General features: G+C 37.9%; 2 protein-coding genes across 3 annotated transcripts in view; one reads left to right on the forward strand and one right to left on the reverse strand.

The window, feature by feature from the left end:
* The window catches only part of WWC2 (WW and C2 domain containing 2), a 95,432-nt gene that overhangs the window by 44,172 nt on the left and 30,268 nt on the right, over nt 1–20,992 (forward strand). For both annotated transcript variants that reach the window (XM_085058737.1, XM_085058738.1), the window contains exons 3-9: nt 2,736–2,939; nt 3,930–4,006; nt 8,591–8,670; nt 11,769–11,898; nt 12,566–12,712; nt 13,700–13,773; nt 16,469–16,711. In XM_085058737.1, the coding sequence (XP_084914863.1) occupies nt 2,736–2,939; nt 3,930–4,006; nt 8,591–8,670; nt 11,769–11,898; nt 12,566–12,712; nt 13,700–13,773; nt 16,469–16,711 (955 nt within the window). The remainder of the gene's footprint in view (nt 1–2,735; nt 2,940–3,929; nt 4,007–8,590; nt 8,671–11,768; nt 11,899–12,565; nt 12,713–13,699; nt 13,774–16,468; nt 16,712–20,992) is intronic.
* Nucleotides 10,143–20,992, reverse strand: part of LOC146438277 (uncharacterized) — an 89,931-nt gene continuing 79,081 nt past the window's right edge. The window contains exon 8 of the mRNA XM_085058743.1: nt 10,143–14,161. Coding sequence (XP_084914869.1) covers nt 13,743–14,096 — 354 coding nt within the window. The 5' untranslated portion in view covers nt 14,097–14,161 and the 3' untranslated portion in view covers nt 10,143–13,742. The remainder of the gene's footprint in view (nt 14,162–20,992) is intronic.

Below are 20,992 nucleotides of genomic sequence, written 5' to 3' on the forward strand. Positions count from 1 at the left end.
ATACAGGCAGATAGAATTGACTGAGAGTAATTTGACCAGTCAATGTACTTACACAGGCAAATACCCAAACGTTGGTATGCTGAAGTTACAGTGCTGAAGTTTCAATTTCTTGAAAAGCAGGGTCACCTTTAACTCATTTATAACTATCAGTATAAAAGATGTTAGCTCATGCAATCATAGCATTGTTTTGTGCTTGCACCTTGGAGAGGCAAAAAGGAAATGTTTGATTGTATTTTTCAGCAATACAAAATAATCTGCTGTTGATCAGCTTTGTCCTTCTCATGCAGTCACAAGGACAGGGCATCTGTAGGCCCCATTTTAGAACTCTGCAGGCTACATTTGGTCTTTGGGCTGCATGTTGAGCAATCCTCACTTAAAACCTACAAGGCAATTACCTACAACATGCTCGAGGATGAGACCTTCCAATCTTGTAAAATTATTTGGTGTCTGCTGGTTGCACTCTTAAAACACAATCACATCATTACATTCATCTAAAAAACCACCATAACTGCATTTATCGTATTTGATCATTGACCCATGAGAATCCTGCTTCATGCTCTTCATCCTGCTTCACAAAAAAGGACAACTCTGGAAACCAGCACTTCTTATCTTGTGTAAATAACTGTGAACGTGGAGTGTGTTAAAGCACAACAACAATAAGTGGGCACAGATAGGATCATGTGTTGACCATTTAGGAGAGAAAAGGTATTGATTTGCTTCTTTGTGTGCCCAGTATCTTTGTGTAAAAGAACAGGTGGCTAATAAACATGGACATATGTGTGTGTGTCTGAAGCTATAGTTAGTTTTTTTGAGAGAGTGTTCCTGTTGGGGTTATTGGAAAACCAACTGTGTATAAAGCTTTTCTACTTTAATCTTTCATGCACCACACTAGGGTTTATGTGGGTTATACTCTTAACGCATTCATTGTGCACATCTAAGAAAAATGCCTTTCCCAAGTAAAAATGTCACATTTGTAAATGGTGGAGGAAGGGTGTTTATATATCTAATTGTTTTTAAAAGCACCAGTAGTTCCATAGAGATTGTCAGTTTAGGATTCTGCAGGGTTTGTTTTATGGGACGCTGCTTTTTCTTTGCATGTCTTTTTGTTTATGTGATATTAACAAGAGAAAAGACTTTTGAAAAACTGGTAGTTAGTCACTATTGGAAATTGTTATTAACCAGAACCTGTCCTTATCACTTTTTACTGTTACAAAATCTGTTTTCTTACATGGAGTTGAAAGAGTGCCTTCTCCCAAGAGTGCACTTCAGCTACAGTTTAGCGCAATCACATTGGTTCTGCTGCAGTTCTTTTTTCTCTCCATATCTTCAGCCACTTGTTCCCACTTTTCCCCTGCTGCATTGGTTCCCACAGTAAAGCAGTTCAGAGGACTAAAGTGGCAGAAATCTAACCCAGAAAATAACTGTGCCTCCTACTTTTGTGGAAAATTCTGAAGTGAATACTTTGCACTTAAATATTTTGGTACTGAATGTTACTTTTTCTCTCTGTAGATCTGTGCAGGTCTACAGTGTGTAACTTAGGAAGAGTGGGGCACATTTGCATTTAGATTTCAGGCTTTTCATGGCTATATCTTATGAGAATGTTTTTGTACTTAGTACAGCTTTAAAGGAAGAATATTAATTGTACAGCTCCAAAAAGTGCTGAACTAAGTCAGGAAATATGGATAAGTTTGAACATTCAACCATATAACAATCCATATATAACCATATATATAATCCTCTTTGTATATTTACATTAAAAATAAAATCTTAATATCTGCAGTTAGATTGGTCTTATCATACACCCTTTTAATATATACCCCACTGTTATGTCTGATCCTCTTGTCTATGTATCCTATGCAAGTCTGTGTTCTGTGTGGCTGCTGGAGTTAAAATGTTACCTCAAGCACTTTGTAAATTAAAGGCCTGTTCCAACCTAATCATTTTTATTACTGAGTAGTCATTGAAAAGGAGGAGACACCTCAAACAAGGAATTTGGTCCCACATGTCTTGGACACGTATCTTTGACAGACGGAAGTACTATCAGAGAGCAGCCCTCTCTGTCTGTTGACCATAAAACACAGTTGTGTGTTGGATCAGATGTGTAGCAGGCATAGGGATAGAGTTAGGTGAGGTGAGCTGGAGAGTTAATGATCTATTAGGTCAGTTACAAGGGGAAAGATAAAATTGTTTTTGTAGCATGAGAGAGATAACCACTAAAAAGACAAATAACATATGGCTGTAAAAAATAATGAAGTGGGAAGGGAGTTGAAAAATGTAATAGCTGAGATTGTTTTTAATTTTTGTTTAGAAATGCATTGTTTTAAGATGTCATTGAAAGACTTTGTTGATCCTATTATTTACAAATACTCTGATACCAAATTTTTTTTAGGGGTATTTTTGGTGGGTTTTTTTGGTTTTTGTTTTGGTGTTTGTTTGTTGTTGTTGTTGGGTTTTTTTTAAATTTTAGGATGTTGCTAATTCAAGGTTGACAACATGGGAACGATATGCATAAACATTTGCGTATATTACTCCAATTTTTAATTCTGCAACTGATCCCTTGTATACTGTTTCTTACACTCTATTGTGGCAGAGGAAGTGAAGCATCAGCTTAGTAACCAAAGGCAAAACTATAGTTTAGACCACAGTAACCATGGATTACTGGCAAAAAAGCAGTTTTAGTTGTCAATGGGTTTCAGCAGAGGTCTCTTTAAGTCATTTATTTTTCTCCTATAAAGAAACAACACAAATAGAAGATCCCAGGAAACAATGGCGGCAAGAGCAAGAGAGAATGTTGAAAGATTATCTTACAATAGCCCAGGATGCTCTCAGTACCCAGAAGGAACTGTACCAGGTGAAAGAACAGAGACTAGCACTTGCACTGGATGAGTATGTACGGTTGAATGGTGCCTACAAAGAAAAATCAAGCTCTCGTACAAGCTGTAAGTACAGTAGAGAATACAATGTAACTTCTTTGATCTCTGCCTTGCAGGGGATCCTCTTTCTCTTTAGGATAAGTTTTCAAGGTTTGCTAGGAATACCTTGTACTCTGGCTTTTTCAGAGCTAGCATTCCTACATTACTTATTTCATTAAGATAAAGATATTCTGCTGGAGAGAGCCCTCTTCTCTCTGATACAATAGAACTCCTTTGAGCCATGATTTAGAGCACTTGGTCCTGAAATCTGTTTTGTCATGCAGTTTGTCGAGACAAAATTCTGCCAAATCTAGGTTCAAAGTAAATAGGATCTCTTGGCTTCCTGGCTGCCTACTGAAATGACCCCTCTGTGTTGACAGGTGTCTGCAGTAGACCAAGAAGGCAATGTGTTGCCGATTTATAAGAGCAGACAATGATTCTGTAGCCTGGGTGCTGTGACCTGGGGCGAAGTAGAGATACAGGTTGTTGTCTTGGGTAGGGAATCAGCATCTGGTAAAGCACTGTTAGAGGCCTGTTATTGGGCAAACACTTCCCTTAGAAGTAGATAGTGTATGAAGGAGCATGGACATCTGTGGAAGTACTGAGTGCCAGATCTCTGAGACTTTTGAATAAATCTTCTGCTTTCCTGAGATCTCTGTAGAAATTACAACTTTCAGAAGGAAAGTGATTGCAAGATGGCTCAACTAGAAGAACAGGAAGAGAAAACAAGGAATAGAAAGTCAGGGAGAATGAAGTCCTACTTAAGGATCCTGGGATAATTAAACAAGGGGAGATAACATATAGTGGTAGGGGGTAAAAAGGGGAAATTTTGATTATTCAGTAATTATTTCCATGCTGCAATGATGTCTACTCTATAAAAGGCTAACTTTTAAAGTATTATATGTTCTTGTGCATATTTTAGGTTTTTGATCAATGTGGTTTCATCAAAAAAGGCACTAATTAGTGATTTAGAAGTACTTAAATATTTATCATTTTTATCCTTTTTTTTAAAAAAAGTGTTTTCAGGCTCTTCATCAAGCACAAAGTATGACCCTGACATTCTGAAGGCTGAAATCTCCACTACAAGATTAAGGGTGAGTCCTTAACTCATATTCATTTGGATTCTGTCTGCCAAGTTAACGATTATAGAATAAGAATAGCTTGAACTAACAGAGGTATCTTGTACCCTGGTACTGAAACCTCCTAATGTTCCAATTAGATACTATTCAAAGGTTTAAAATTAATTTTTAGAGCTGTCTCTGGTACTTTCAGATAACACATTTTTGGGAAACTTTGACAGATATTCTAATTAGATGTAGGTTTAAATAAATCTGATAATTATTTTCAGTTATATGCTTTTGTTTTTTAAAGGAAGAGTAAAAATAGAAAAGTAATAGGCTAAGGTAAGCTGCAGCTGGATAACAGTTTTTACACAACCTTTCTTCTGTGAGAAATGCATCATTAGCTACTTAAACTGCCTCAGAAGTTTGTGTTGGTTTGAAAACCACTTTTCAATAATGGTGTGAAACCCTTCTGTTATGTCAAAATGGAACAATTCAGATAAAGGATGAAATTTTGTATTTGCATTTTGAAATTGCTAATGAACACAAATCCGTGATTTGGTCAGCTGTGTTCAGTATGGTCAGTAACAGATTCCATTGAAAGAACTTTCATTCACATGTTAGTCCCTAGTGAATTTATCTTGAATAAGGAAGAAATTATGTGGAAGACATTTAAAATACCTATAGAAATTTCATTTATTTCAGCTGTGGCATATAATGCTGTATGGATAGCCTAGATCTTCTGTGGTTAGTAAAGAAAAAAAAATTCCATCAAAGCCTGCAGTTTAAAAAGACAGCACCTCACAGCACAGTTTTTCTGTGTGGGCTAGAATACTGGGGGAGCAGAAGCAGCTCAAGTGACAGCATTTACTCAGCTCTTCCATTGCCCTCTTCTGGTTTCTGCACGGAGCAGCACTCACAGAAGCCTCAGAGTAGCGTCCTCCTTCACCTGGAATAAGAGTTGTGATTAGTAATCTAAACAATTAATGTTTAAAAGGAACTGTGGAAGAGCACATTAAACTTTTAAAACCCAGTATAAATCAGGGATGGAATGCACTCTAAAACTCGTGTCTGGATGTCTACTTGTACATGTGTTCATCGTTAACAATTTCAATTTGTAGTCCCTTATCCATTAAGACAAAGGGACAGTGGTTAGTGAGGGAATTCATTTGAATCCTGGGGGTGGGAAGAAGAATTTTGTAAGCTTGGTAGGGAGAATCAAAGGCAGTAAGGACCCTATCAGGAAAAAGAGAGAAGAGACAAAGCAATAGCTTCTTTCTAAAATGAGTGGAGCAGTAACAAAGGTGTTCCCTTTGGCAAGGCAATCACCAGTATATTTAGGATATTGACAGTGTTGTTGAAGAATAAAACACAGGATGAAATTTAAATACAGTCACCTTCTTGCCAAAGAGGGGAAAATTCAGGCATGATCCTGTGCTCACTTCTTCCCACTAGCAGTGACTGCAGATCAACAATTTGCTCACTGAGGAGAGAGTCAGATGTGTTAATCACAGTCATCCACTTTTTGGAGGTTCTTTCCTCTCTTCATTGTTTTTTGGAGTCAAGGAGCCTAATATCCTGCTGGCTCCCAACACCTGGTTTATTGGCATTGCAAAGTCCTGCTTATGTGCCTAAAATAGGTGACCTGAATCTTGTCTGCAGAGTTTAGAAGGGTGCAGTCCAAGAGTATCTGTATCAACATAAAGTGTGTGGTCAGCCAGAGCCACTGGAAATGAAAATTGAGATAAGAAAAAGTGGAACCCTGTGATGCTAGGGCTGGAAAGTGGTTGGCATGGAAGATGGCAAGAGAGGTATGGCTGTTACCATAGTTTACCCTTATTTGAATGCTTGAAGATGCTTGCTAGTATGCCAGCTTTGGGCATTTTGCAGTATATGCATGCATGGACTTAATGAGAAACAAAGTTAGTCATTAGTAAGCTGCTAGCCAGATACTTAGAATTTGCACATTGTTAGATCAGTTGTACTAAACCTGTTTCTCTGTCTCACAGTATCTGAGGCTTACTGGTATCATCAAGTTAATGGTGGCTGGAGGGGGGAAACTCAGAGTTCGAGGAAGTTCTGGGTTGGCCTTTGGCCTTTCCTTGTTAGCTGTGTGTAATATATGCTTGTGGAGTCTTCTGGATACATGAATTGCCTATTGTGCAATAGGTCATGGAGAAAATACGACAGAAATCAGACAGCTGTTAAATGAAATTGCAGGAGAAGAAAGATTTTTCTCACCAGACTAAAACTGAGGGGTCAGATCATGCAGTAGACTTTGAGAGGGGCCATTTGGGGTCTTAATTAGCAATCAGTAAGATAACTCAAACAGCACAAAGCATGTGTGATCACAGTAAGTTTTCTGCAGCAAGTGAATAGGGAATGCACTTTTATAAAACCACAAGGGGTGGGGGACTGGGGAGGGTGGCCTTGTTGTTCCATTAGTACTCAAGTGCCGGGAATAGAAAAGGCTTAGTGCAGGAGCCTGCTTGAAGGTGCAGTTAGGAGCAGGAAAGAGAGATCTGTCAGGTGACTGAAGATGATGTGCAGAAGCAGTAGGAAGAGGGTGAATGTTAAAACAAGTGAAGAGTTGTGAAAAAGCAGGAATTACATTAAAGTTTTGAAGGAGAAGACAAGGAGCCTAAGAATAGTTTAATGCAGGTATGATGCAGTAAACAGAGGCTACATTATGATGTAGGTCACATCCTTCTAGGATAATGCACCCAACTCACATTTCGTGGTAATGAAATGATGATGAAGTACAGCAGAGGACACTCAGAAGATGATCTTGAGGAAAAATGTAAGAGTTTCTGAGAGGTCCAATCCTCTGAGTTGAGATCAAGTGTGCCTTGTGCTATTAATATAAATACATGTTTATGATTTTGAAAGAAAAAAGTTTAGCCATTCTGTATTTTTCAGAAAAAAATCAGACTTGTTTCATATTTTACACATCACTTTAGCTGGAATACAGAGGTGATATCTATTCATTTTCCTTAACCTTGATCAGAACACTTGAGAAATTATTCTTTAGGTTCTCATATTAGTCAAGGAGAAAACAGTTAAGGAGCACTGAATGCATGCTTGGAGAAATTGTCTATTTGTCATGCTAACTATTCAGTGTGGTCAAAATAAAAACAGTTTGCTGTCAAGTAAAGCAACTAGTGATGATAGTATGATAGTTTCCAAAAAGCCTGAACCTAACCCTCATCCAGAGAACAGATTTTGCTTTGAAGAAAATTGAGATTAAAAGCATTTTATTTCTGTCATGGAAAATACATTAACCAGAAACTGCAAACTGGAATGTCTAAGTATCATGCACAAACCCCTACAAAGACTGTGCAAATTGCTAGTTATTTTAGAAATTTAAAGCATTTTAAGTCTCTTGGAAAGCTGCAGCAGCTGCTGATGCTGAGTGCTTTTAGTCACCTGGCATGCTGAGAAGCACACTTTTTTTTTCCCAAATCTTTCTTTAATTATTTTTATTTGAAGAATATCATCAAGTGGGAAGTCTAGAGAGATTTGGATTAAAAATATCTTGGAGACATATTTTGAAATTAATTTCTCTTAAAGTCGTCTAAATTCTTTATATTAGTATAATAAATTTTTCAAGAGTTGAATATCTGAGGAGCTTATAAAAACAAGAATTTTACAGAGATAGATGACAGAAGGGGACTTTTAGCTTTTTCTTTTTTCACCTTAATGGTTGGAAAATTAGAAAGCCTAACAATATCTGGCTAGTATATACAGTGCAAATGAGCCAGCTGTAGATGTATAAATACCAAAATCTTGGACTCCACACTTCAAGGAGGCATTTGTCTCTATGGGTATGCTGATGATTAATTTGTGTTTTAGTGCATTCATTTTTAGGTGTTTGCTAAAACTTTGTTTAATATGTTTGGGAAATATGATGTTAAAAACTAAATGGAGGATTTTTAAATTTAATCTTGATTTGTAAATATTTCGTAGTGTACTCACATCTTCTGACATCTCAAATAGCAATATTAAGGTTAAGAAGCAATTGACCATGCAAATTTAGGGAAAGTAGGGAATATTTTTCCAAAGACATTTCTATTAAACAGATACATATACTTGTGATTCAAATGTCTTTAGTGATTGTTGTCTTTGGATTAAATGAGTGTGAATTATATACTTTGGGATCCAGTGTCTGTAAAGCTTTATAAGAAAGGATGGTTGACTGGGAAAAGAGAGTCCATTTTGTCTTTTACAGTGCAAATGACTGAAGAGCTTCCAGGAATTACAAAGTGAAAATATAATAAGACTAAGAGTAAACAGGCATGTCCCTGTAGGACAGTTGGAATGCTTGCTTAACAAGTGAGAAGTAAATTACTTGTTAAAGTTCTCTCAGGTTTAATAACACAGTGTGGTATCAATACAAATAAGGAATGTGATTTAATCTGCTTGTGTCCCTTTAATACTAAAGCATGTTGCCCGTAGACATCAGGAAGAGAGCAGATCCTTTTTTTTAATGTGTGTCAGTAGAGCAATTTACTCTTCTTCTCTCATCTAATGTAGAGCATACATTAATTGTTCAAAGCCATGTGTTAAATTGTTTAACAAGAGGAATTTTCTAACTCTTGCTTTGATTTAACACACAAGGTTAAGAAGCTGAAGAGGGAACTCTCTCAGATGAAGCAAGAGCTGCTGTACAAGGAGCAGGGCTTTGAAACACTGCAACAGTGAGTAAATGAAAGTAGTAGAAACTGACTTAATTCAGTCACCTGATTTCTTTTCTTTGGCATGGAATTGAATCTGTTTTATCTGAGAGAATTATTGTGGGGAAAAAGGAGAATCTAATGACTGTTGTAGTTAGGAAACGGGAAATCTGTAGAAATGGCAACCCTTTTGTGTAAGTATTAACGTGAGAAATTTGTCTCCCCTTGTATTTTTTTTTCCATGGGGTAGCTTGTGTTGCAAAAACGCAGAAAGAAGGGCAGTGGTCAGGGGTCCCGAGGACAAAATCAGGTGCTTTGTGTGTCCAATTTACATTTTTTTATAAAATTTTGGAAAGGCACTTGGGTCTTTCTTTCCTCCTTCCCCACCTATGAGCTCAAAAGAAAGAGAGAGAAGGGTGCTGTTTTTGGAGGTATGAATAGTACACAACTCTGCAGGGATTGAAATTAGTCACAATTTGAGGATTAGAGACCTGACTTTCTTTGTCCCAGTTGCTGGGATGCCTGGTGTCCAAAGGGCTGATGCTGAACTGGGTGAGCTTTCTGGGTATTTAACCAGTTACATTACTAGGGAATAATTTTTTTTCAGTGTGAGAGCTCCCTGCTGCTCCTGCCTTACAAAATTAGGCCCTAAAATATTAAGCATTACTGGAACTGTCACCATAAAGAACTTGCTGCAGAGGAAACCTTGCTAACAAGTGTGTTTTCTTGACTGATGTGAAAAGAAATTTATTAATGCTAGTTGTTTTCCACACTGTGGTATGTACCCATACACTAAAGATGCATTTACATAGTAAAATTGCTCTTAGTACACTAGTTCCAGTAGCAGAAGCAATGTTGCAGCATTAGTGTGATGTTGTCTGGGTACATTTACCCTTTTCCTCAGGACCTTCTGTGTTTGGCAGGATACTGTCAGATATGTAATAATCTCTGTCCTGGAGAGCTGGCAGAATATAGATGGAAAATGGACAAAAGGTGGGAAAAGTGCAGGTAGAGGATTAAATGTGGAGAAGTGATTTGCAAAGGGTGACAGAGCATCGTTATTTGGAGCTAAGAGATTAGAGTTCACTTCCCAGTTCTAAGATATCTTGCAGGCTATTGCCTGCGTATTTTGATAGATCAGTTTATAAAATAGGCTCTTTTTTAACTGTGAGAAAGAAATCTGGTCCAGAAGGTGACCAATCATCATTAGAGACATATAAAAATGAAGAATGTGGGGATTTTGTATGAAGAGTTTGAAGTCAACTGGGAACTGAACATCTCCAGCACCTTAGGAAGATGCCAGTTAAGTCTTTATCCTCCTTCATTTTGACTAAAACAGAAATGTAAGATTTATTATTTAAATATATAAAAACCAGCAAGGATAGCTGATTGAATTTAACCATGAATCAGATCTCATTTGTAGTAAAATTTAGAAGAAGAAAGACATATTGATTCTAAAGCTTAAGGTAATAAAAACTCATGCCGCTGTCCCAGGATTAAAGGTTAGCCAATCATGCTGGTTTTATTATATTAATTCAACAATGAAGTATTGTTTTAAAGCAGCTTGCTCACAAGCCATTTTGATAGGAATCCAAAGCATGTTTCAGAAACTGTCAACAGCATTCCACAGAAACACAATGGACATTTGTTTTTAAAATTCAGTCAGCCACTTTCAAACACTACTAATCCCATTAATTTAAAACAGGATGATGGAATATCTTATATATCAGAGATCCTTCCTGTCTATCTTAATTATATACAGAATAAAGCAGTTGCAATTTGAATGTGGCATGTCATATTGCTAGACGGCATGTGGTGTATTACCCAACTATTCATTCATGATCCCAATTGTTGGCATATCCTGTATCTATTTGATCTTAGCAGCCTGATAAGTTACCAAAAATCGAGAGTTGTCAGACAGTAAGTGTCTGCCTATGAAAGAGTTTGAGGAACTTTCAAGCTGAAACAAATACATCCTTGAATAAGAATGATTGCCAAGTCACAGAGGTAATTTCCTTACACAAATGCAGTTTGATTTGTACAAAAACCGGAATGTAGAGAAGGGAGAACAGACATGCTCATAGATTACTTTAGAACTTTGATATTTTTGTGGCCAAAACTTGGAGAAAAATAGAAGACAGTTACAGGTGTTTTGTGCAAGTTGCTGTTCTTGCAGGACATGCTCAAGATCACTTCTGATTTGTTCATTCCTCACTCACAAGGTAGTTAACTTCCAGCAAAGATGATGGATGATGATAAAAAACAGAAAACCAATTGTATTATAAAAGAATGTATTCTCTACTAAATGCTTGATTTTTTGTCAAGATGGCTGTTGGTTTTAGTTTTTGAAGCACAGCTGCAGGCATTTCCATGATGCTATGAAATGTTCAGTTAGAGACCAGAGAAATGTGTTCACAATCTGTGGTTCTTGAAGGAAATACGGACATACTAAAATAAAACATTTTTTTATCTCTAAGTTTAGGGGAGGGTTGTTGTATTATTTTCAAGTTACAGTTTCTAAAATCACTGGTAGTTCAGGAATTTAATGAATTGTCCAATCTATGACATATGGTATTAATTATCCAGAGATTTTGTGAATAAAGAGAGCCTGGTGACTGGCTGAGCAGAACAGCTGTTCCAGACGGTTAATGCCCAGGATTAGGGTGAACTAGAGGGAAGCTGAGACAAGAATGGTGCTGGTTATGTTTCTGCTCAGAAAGGCTGATTAGTACCAAGAAGCCTGCCTGTCTGCCCATGTCCCAGTGTGGGTTTGGGCAGAAGGATACTACTTGTAATAAATTCTGCTTCTGTAAGGAGCACAAACAGTTATTAATATGAAAGGTGTACCCAAAAGCTGCTTTTGTGCTGCAGAGAGTAATGGTGGGAATGGGAATTTTGACAGTATTGTCAGCAATAACCTGTGCTCCTTGACATTTTGGCCAAGGATTAAGTAGTATTTGAATGCAGATTTCAATGTCATTTTTCCTTTCCATGTCTGTTGCAGGAAATGGTATCTCATCTCCTTCCCTTCTGTTCTCTAACTCTGCTTCTGCCTGAAGTAGAACAGCAGAGATATTAGCGTGGTTTTCTCTATCTGGTATTAGTATTCTCTCTTTCCACAGAATTGACCAAAAAATGTCTGGAGGCCAGAGCGGATATGAGCTGTGTGAGGCCAAAGCCATCCTGAAGGAACTGAAGTCCATCAGAAAGGCGATCAGTTCAGGCGAGAGAGAAAAACAAGATTTAATGAAGGTATTTTGATTGTTTAATGCAAGTTTTGTGTGGATATGTTCTTACATGACTCACTTCCCTGATGATAAATACTTTGCATTTTATACTTTTAAGGGACTCTCAAAATTCTTTGTGCCAAACTAGTATTAAAATCAAATTTCAGATGCAGAAACTGAAGCTTGTGGTGTTCCTAGTTCAAAAAGCTGCCCTGTGTTAGAGAATATTTTTTTTTTTGGAACTTTTATGTAAGGTACAATGCATGTGTTACCTTAATTTAGAATATTAAGTGGACCAAATTGATCTGTGTTCTGAGATGCCTGATTCTGTAAATCAATGAAAGTGTTCCATGTCTAAATTGTCCTATTTCCATTTCTGAAAGCAGATTCTTTTTTATCAGCAAAATAGATAATTGGTTGAGAAAAAACACAAACAGCAGTGTCTCAAACAAACACAAACACCAGTGTCTTTTTGTCCCAAAACAGACACAAGCCCAAATGAGTAGCTTTTACATTTCCACAGGTGTTAGTCACACTTAGTGTCAGCTACCAATGGGTTGTTTAATAGGAAATAAACCCAGAATTTTTATAATGGAGTCTTTTATGTAAGTATCTTTTGGTGATAAACTGATATAAACATGGTAAAGTGCAAAGGAACTTTAATTCCACTTTGTTTCCTTTTTCCTGGACAGAGTCTTGCAAAGCTGAGGGAGAAATTCAATATTGACCAAACCACTGAAACATCTGAACCAGACTTGAGTTCCAGCTCTGTAAACTCCCAGCTGTGTTTTCCTAGACAAACTCTGGATACAGGGTCTCAGACTGACATTTCTGGTGAGGTGAGCTTTTTTCCATTTTGTCCAATATAAAGAGAAATTGAAGCAGAATGCTACAGTTAATGGAACTGGAATGAAATAGCTGCTCACTGTTGCAGATAGCATATATATGTATACTTGTTTCACAGAATTACTTAGAATCACTCACATTAGAATTGCTTATCTGATTTTTTTTCCCCTTGAATTTTAAATCAAGATTCAGATGTACTTTATCTATTTGTCATGAAGCATTTATGACAATCTGATTTAGCCAAATAGTTCCAGTACAGTGACGATCAGGAGAAGTAGGCAGTATTTTTTTGATCTGTATATAGGATATGTTTCACTCTACAGACTTAATTAATACAAAGATTCTTTCTAATTTTCAGGAAAAAAAGATCTCAGAATTTAAATGCACAATTTAATTTCACACAGCTGAAAACCTGTTCATGGAACTACTTGTTCAGTGATTTAGTAAAACCTTGTTTCAATGATGGTATATTTTACATACACAGAAGGCTGTTTCGTTTTGATACCTTCTTTGAAGTTCTGAAAGCTAAGTTTGTAAGAAAGAGAGTATACAAGGTTTTCCAGACGAGCTTGTCTATGTTTTGTAACAAGTTTAATAAAGTCTAATTTTGAAATGCACTGACGTAGTTCTAAATTTTGAGTTCAACAGAATTCAATGTAGGAGATCAGATTTTTTGGTGCAGTCACTGCAAGACTTCTTTGAAAATGCTCTGTCTTAACTGAATATGGGCAATTGGTAGTGCAGTAGTTAAAAAGGTGGCTCAGAAGAAAACAGCACTTTTTTGTACATCCGAGTAGATGAGATCTTAACTAGGCATTTAACAGCAAGTGTGGGGCTGGCTGGTGGGGCGGGGTGTGGCAGGGGGTAGTTTTATTTTTCTTTATGTTGTAATTTTTCTAGCTTCTGCCTAGGTTTCGTTGGTTCGTTTAAAAAATTTGCACAGTAACAAGGCTACTTTTTTTCCCCGCCGCCCTCAACAGATTGGAGCAAGAAGTAGATCGAATTTAGCAGAGAAGGTCAGACTCAGTCTGCAGTACGAAGAGGCCAAGCGAAGGTAACAGGGTCGGTGGGAGCGTGCAGCCGCAGCTCGGGGCCGGGAGGTGCCCGATGCCCGCGGGGCCGGGAGGTGCGGTGCAGTGCCCGATGCCGGGAGGTGCGGCGCAGTGCCCGATGCCGGGAGGTGCGGCGCAGTGCCCGATGCCGGGAGGTGCGGTGCAGTGCCCGATGCCGGGAGGTGCGGCGCAGTGCCCGATGCCCGCGGGGCCGGGAGGTGCGGTGCAGTGCCCGATGCCCGGAGGTGCAGTGCAGTGCCCGATGCCCGGAGGTGCAGTGAAGTGCCCGATGCCCGCGGCTCCAACGCCGTGCTCGCAGCGACATCCAGCGGGCAGCACCGCCGCACGCCCTTCCCAGCGCTGCCGCGCTCGGGAGCTCTGAGGCTGCTCCTTAGCAGGATGTGTTAAGAAGCAAAATTAAAACAGTGACAAATCACTGGCACTTCCAGGATTAAGGGAATAGAGTGAGCTGGCTTTCTGATGAAAGCAGTCGCCAGGTTATTTATGTCCATTACATCCTTCTTTGGGATCATCATTTCACTTTACTATACCACTGAAGGCTCGTCAGTTTTAGAGTTGTTTCCGACTTCCAGTGCAGATTTAGTAGGCTTAATTATTTCTTTTTTCCCCTGGGACTTCGGATAATTTAAAAACTTGTTATCACTATGGGTTGGGTTTTTTCATTAGTTTAATGTGAGGAGAAAAGAAGTCAGGAACTACTCTGCTGATGAATGTGGAATGCCTTTCAAATAAAGTTCTGTGGTGCCTGCCCATGAAAGTGGTGCCATTTTGATGAATTACCACAGCACTGAAAAATGGGCATCAGAAAGCAGAACATCCAGGGTTCAAATGTCTTCTGATGAAGCAGAAGTGCTGCATAATACTGGGGAAAGATTTACTATTGAGAAAACACTCTTGTGTGGTATTATTAGATTATAATCTAATATAATCTAATATAATCTAATATAATCTAATATAATAATATTATATTATATTAATATAGTACATAATTATTTTCTAATATATATTTCTGATATTTGTTGCTGAATTAATTGTCAGCTGTTTAGAAGCTTTATTGGTTTTGTTATGGAGGTTCTTTGTAAATTAAGGGAAATAGAAATCTGAGCACTATTCCACACCCAGAGTTTGGTTTTTTTTTACTAAGAAGAAATAAACAAGGCAACAAAATAAAAAAGTAGCACTTTTCCCCAGATGAAAACTGTGCCTAAAATGCCATTTAAGTATTATTTCAGTTGGAAAACTGTGGCATAATAATTTAGAAAACTACAAAAATAAATTTTCAACTTCTAAGTGCCAAGTAATGGCATAGTTGCTTTTAGGTTTTAAAGGCAGGAGCCTGCATAATTATGTTATTGCTTAATTTCAAACGTACATATGGAGCAGAAGCTACCATCCTTACCAGTAACAACAGTAATCCTTTATATCCTCATGATGGATCATAAAACCTTATTGTATAATCAATGCATTCATCAAAGAACACTAAGGCTATTGTGTTTGTTCAGTATTGAACATACATTATTTTGGCTCAGAATCATCATTTAGATAATGTTAATTGTCAGGTGGTCATTTAAATGCAGGTAGGTGGCATTCTCAGGTATGATTGATCCAAAATCAGATATTCCTCTGTTTTGACTCTGTCTCGATACCAAGAAGTCCCAGCATTGCATTTTACCTTTCTTTTGTAGGAAAAAACCTCCTGGAAATAAGTCAGTTTGCCACTTCTGTCTTGGACGGGGTGCGGGAGGTGAGGGGGAGGGAAGAGAAAAAAGGGGAAACAGTACAGCGATCAGAGTATGGACTACTGCTACACAGGGCCCTTCTTTCAAATTACTTAGCCAAGTATATGGGTTGAAATTTCAGTGTATGGAACTTGGACTAATGAAGATACATACCAGTTTGTACATGAAGTTCAGTACCTAATTACACCTCTCCCCTAAGTATTGTGGCCACTGTAACCATAACTGTAATTTAATAAGTGTTTTTTCCAACTTTCCATCTTTTCCAAGCTTTCCTCACCCTAGAGTTACGTTTCTTGCTTTCTATGCAAATTAGTTGTCATGAGCAGTCTTTTCTTCTAGACCTTTCTGGAAATGGGTTGAGAGCTTCAGGGGCTTTGATCCTCCCCCCTACTGCAACAGGAACAGCAGTTGCAAAAACTCAAACTGTTGAGTTAATCTCTTTTCCCTTTAGGTAGCTGCTGCTGTATTGCCTTTTACTTTAATTGCATAGAAGAGCAATGCTATTGTCTTAAGATTTGCTGAAGTGAGCACCTTGCTATGGTGCACATTCTTTCACCATGATTCTGTCTGTTTCTGAGGAGCAGTCAGCCTCCAACAGCTTTGGAGAAATCCATCATACTTGTGAAGGAGTAAAGCTTGGTGCCACTACTATGTTACCAGACTGCTTTCAATAAAGATGTTAATAACATTGTGACTTTTGCTTGAACTCAGCATTGGAATAGGAGCAACTAATTTTTAATACATGTGCATATTGCTGTTGGCCTCGATAGATGGCCTTATTCTCTGGCATAGTCTGTGTTCTTGTGAAGCAAAATTAAAAGTAGGGCCTTGAATATAAGATGTTGTTATAACCTTTCCCAATACTGTATCACTTCTCTCTTTCCTGGGCTTTGTGCGCTGTTCTGGACTCAGGCAAATCTGCTTTGTTTTATTTTAGCATGGCTAATTTGAAGATTGAACTCTCTAAGCTAGATAGTGAAGCCTGGCCTGGAGCACTGGATGTGGAAAAAGAAAAACTGATGTTAATCAATGAAAAAGAAGAGCTTTTAAAGGAACTCCAGTTTATTACACCACGCAAACGTACTCCAGATGAGCTAGAGCAGCTAGAAGCAGAAAGAAAGAGGCTTGAGGAAGAGCTGGTGTCTGTGAAAAGCACACCTAGTCAAGCACTTGCTGAAAGGTAAGGGGTTGCCTTTTGCTCATATTAAATGCTGCTTTCTGCAATCTAACCTTTGTACTCATTACAGACCCTGAACTATGCCTTGATGGGCTGTTTTCCTTCAGTGACTGTTCTATGTAGATCTTAATTAAATTCGTTATTAGCCCAATGGGCAGAAAAACAAAGAAGTCTTCAGTACTGTGAGAGAATATGAACACCCTGTATGTGCTCTGCAATATCAGTTGCTCTGCGTTTGTTACCAGCATGAAAATGCCTGTGACAGATGTTAAATAACTGAGGAATGTCAACATACCAGCAGGAAGGCAATACATCATTCACTCGTTTCTGATAATAGCTGTAAACTCTTTGAACTCAGGTTACAAAGATTATCTTGACTGTTGCAACATCTGAAGCATCTCATTGAGAGTTTTATTACATACAAAACTGCAATCAAAAGGGGGAAAAACCCAAAAAGTTCAGATGAGAAGCATAATTGCTGCAAAACTTCCCTAACTTGCTGCTACCTAACTAGTAAGTGAAGCAACTCCCCCAATAAATTGTTTTTAGTCAGATTCAGAGTTTGAGAAAATCAAAGCTGACTATCACAAATGGACTTTTCATCAGGTCTAAGTGGAAATAAATTTAGGGGCACCTCTAGCCCACATAAAATGCAATGAACACAAAATGTCATCGGGTGTATCAATACAGTATGCCTTACTGAAGTAATACAGTCAGCACTATGTGGCTTTCTTACTTCCCTCTACTGGGAAACACCTGCTGTTGCTCCAGTGTGCTGTATGGCAAAATTCCTGTTATAGCATTACAAGCTGAATCCTAAATTGTAGCTGAGTAACAAAGAAGTTTTTTTGTTTGCAAAGTGTAAATGAGTGTATTAGGCAAGATTTTAACACTTGTACTCTTTATAGTAGTTTAAACTGTATTACACTGATAATCCAGATATGTGTTAGAGGAAGGGAACTATGTTTTTACAGGACAAGCTACCTGTCTGTGCTAGTAGTATCTAAAGTACCATGGAACTGTTGCTCTCTGACTTCCATTAATAAATAGAGAATGAGGGGTCAATAAGAAAATCACATTCTGCACCTGACTATTTTCCCATGCATGTTAGGTGCCAAACTTGGAGTACCAAAGGCAAATAAAATTGTCTCCCAGTGTCAAGAAGAAATGAATTTTCCATGTATAGTGACACAATGAGTTGTTAGAGCATACTTTTTCCCCTATTTTCCTCAAACCTTTTTCCTTTGATTTTTAATCTTGAAAATGTGGAGTGTTTGGTGGTTTGGTTTTTTTTTTTTCTGAGGTTAGTGTAGGATACATACTGCAGGTTGACACAGCATTTATGGTGACTTCTGGTTTGCTTTTTTGTTATTCCAGTGAATCTCCAGTGAATTTGTACCTTCAACTGTTAATATTAAAATTGTCTCCTTTGGTGCTTCAGGGCACATAAATTCTTTCACACCATGCTATTTTGAGGATTATTTCTGGTTTGTCTGATATAAACATAACAGAGATCTTCATTTTCAAAAGGATTCAGATGATGAAACTTTTTCTGAAATATTAATTAAGGAAAAAATACATTTGATTGCATCAGATCAACCATCAGTACTTTATTTCTTGGAGATGATGGAGATTCTCCTCTCCATTATCAGTGGAGGAGCCATGCCGTCTTCAAAATACTGAACTGTTGTTGCATTACTATTTTCTTCTGTGAGGTTTCATGAATGCCTTCAGTTTGCAGTGTTTTCCCAGGTACTGATAATGAGGCAGCAGCATAAGAAGCTGTGGATTGTGCCAGAGCTTAATGCAATGAGGGTTTTTTCATTTGGTTTAGTGGTTTGGGTTTTTTATTTCTAAAGGGAAAAGAAACAAGAGACGTGCTCTGACTTAAAACAAAAACATTACAGCATAGCCCTGGGTTATTTTGGAGCAGGATGCTGAAATTGCCACTAGTAGATGTACGTGGATTCAATTTACAGAAGGAGAGTGTAGATCATAACATATCAACTTCAAAAAGGCAGAGACAGGGCATACTCTGACTGCTTTAAGAAGGCTTAAAGCAACTGTGTAGAAAAAACCGGATTGTGGAACTGTCGAGAACTACTTGCTACTTTCTTGCCACTAAGTTCCTGTCAGGGAGATTCCATTACTGCTTTAATCCTTGGCAGTATCTCCCAAGTAAACACAGCCATTTGAACAGGTCCATGATTTAAGTACTTGATTGTGCTGTTGCCTGCAAAACTGACACCTGCTCTTGTACCTGTCACAAACATGTCCACCTAAGTTTGCACTGAAAGGTAAGGTATGTACACTTTAATTTTTTTAGGTATTTTCTCTAAAGATTCTATGCTCCTCTCAGCAATGTCATAATTTAAGATCAAAAGAGGAAGATGTCTCACTAACACTGAAGTCCATCCTGCAATGAGTAAGAGATTAATGTAAATAGAAGGGCTGCAAACAGGAGAGATTGAGAGAGGCCCGTGTCAGAATAGAAAGCACAATGGTTGTTTAGGTGTTTACATCGGGTTTTTTAGATATTTACGTTCCTGCTTATGCTATAAAGAGGGAAGGTTCATTGTCTGAAAGTTTTGGAGGGGGGGTTGGTTTGGCTTTTTTTCCATTTGGCCGGATGTAGAATGAAAAAACTTTCCTTGGATCTCAATTTATTGTGAGATAGTGAAATTACATCCTGCATTTCTTTGAACTTTCACAGGTGATTTCATCACCTGGCTTGTGTTTGTGATTTGTGACTAACATCTTTCTGAAATTTGCCTGCAGGTATTAGTATTTGTATTTAATTGCTAGTAGATCAAATTACTTCCAGGAAAGAAATTTTTTTCAGGTGCTAAATTAAAAGGGATAAATGATATTTTATCAACCTCCTTAAGAGAGTAAAAGAAAACAAACTGGTGATTGTGCTTTGGAGACATAAACCAAAGATACCTTTTAGTTCAATAGTACAAACTCAGTTACTATAGTGTCTCTCTTGAGGTGGCTGTAGGTGTGTCTTTTGAGGACTTGAGTCAGAGAAATTCCTAAGCTTTTATTTTCTTTTGTCTTCTACCATTAGTAGTTGAAGACAGAGCAATTTCTGTGCCTTTTCCTTGAGGAAAAAGAATGATAGTTCACTACTGAAAAACCACAGAACTAGTGAAGAGCACTCTTACTTGAGAAAAGGATAGATTACGCTTTAAAATAAGACAGAAGGCAATGATAAATGGTAAAATGATAGGAAACAGTGTTTGATACTATAGATGAGCATAATTCTTGGTGTGGAAAACTGTGTGTATGTCTTCCTGAGTGAAGAATGAATTTCTGTGTATGCTTTTAACAGCCTTAGCAGGTATTGGCAGATGAACATATCACTGCAGTGTGAAAGCACATGTGGTGTGGGCAGTGGAGTGGAAGTCACACCCTGGTTGACCTCAGAGTAACTTATTCACCTTTGCATAACCCAGAGTGGCTCGCTGAATAAGCATGGGTGTTAGCAAGTGCTTTTCATGCTTTGCTGAATCAGGAACTTAATGTCTTTTTGCTGGTATCTGACATTCAAAGGGAGTGAATTCTGGGCACTCTTAAGTATCTAATTCACTTAATTCACTTTGTGAAAGAAAATAATGGTTGATGTTTGTTTCTTCTTTGAACTGTTCTCTGCATTTGAATTTTAATTACACATACTTGAGATGCCAGGAAGGCCAAGGAACCATTTCTGAGAATGAATCTACTTTTTTTTTTTTTTTAATAATCTGTTAAAGGAGGGGAGGTAATTTCTTGTTTCTCAGATTAGTTGCTTGAGAACTTGTGACATGTATCAGTTGACTGAGCAAAGGTTGGAGGAGAATATAGTAATCCACAACTACAGGAGGATTGTAGCTGAATCCACTGAGAGAAAGCAATTTATTTAGTGTAAATGGAGTGATAAAAGGGAATTATAAAAGGGGGAAAAAAATCACTCTAAAGGTTAGAGAATCATTTCTACTTGCAGCCAGCTAAAAGGAATAGGAGAGTTCCCCTTTTGTGGCTTTAGAGCTGGGCTAAATAACAAAGCAGGAGGCAATAAATCCTGCTTTCTCATAAAGGTGAACGTGATGATGAGCATTATAAAGTTGTGTGCCTCTGAGGTGCTGACAAAGCTGTTGGGAATGTAGAAATCTTTACCAAGGACTCCTAAATATGGTCCATAATCTCAGAAGCTTTCATTGAATGCTGCTTTGATTTGCTGTGCTTTGTCTTTATATGAAGATTCTGAAATTAAAGGGAGTGCTTTGATTTCAAACTTCAAAA

This window comes from Lichenostomus cassidix, chromosome 4 (assembly GCF_008360975.1).
Source record: "Lichenostomus cassidix isolate B80296 chromosome 4, HeHo_3.0, whole genome shotgun sequence".
In the NCBI taxonomy this organism is placed as follows: Eukaryota; Metazoa; Chordata; class Aves; order Passeriformes; family Meliphagidae; genus Lichenostomus; species Lichenostomus cassidix.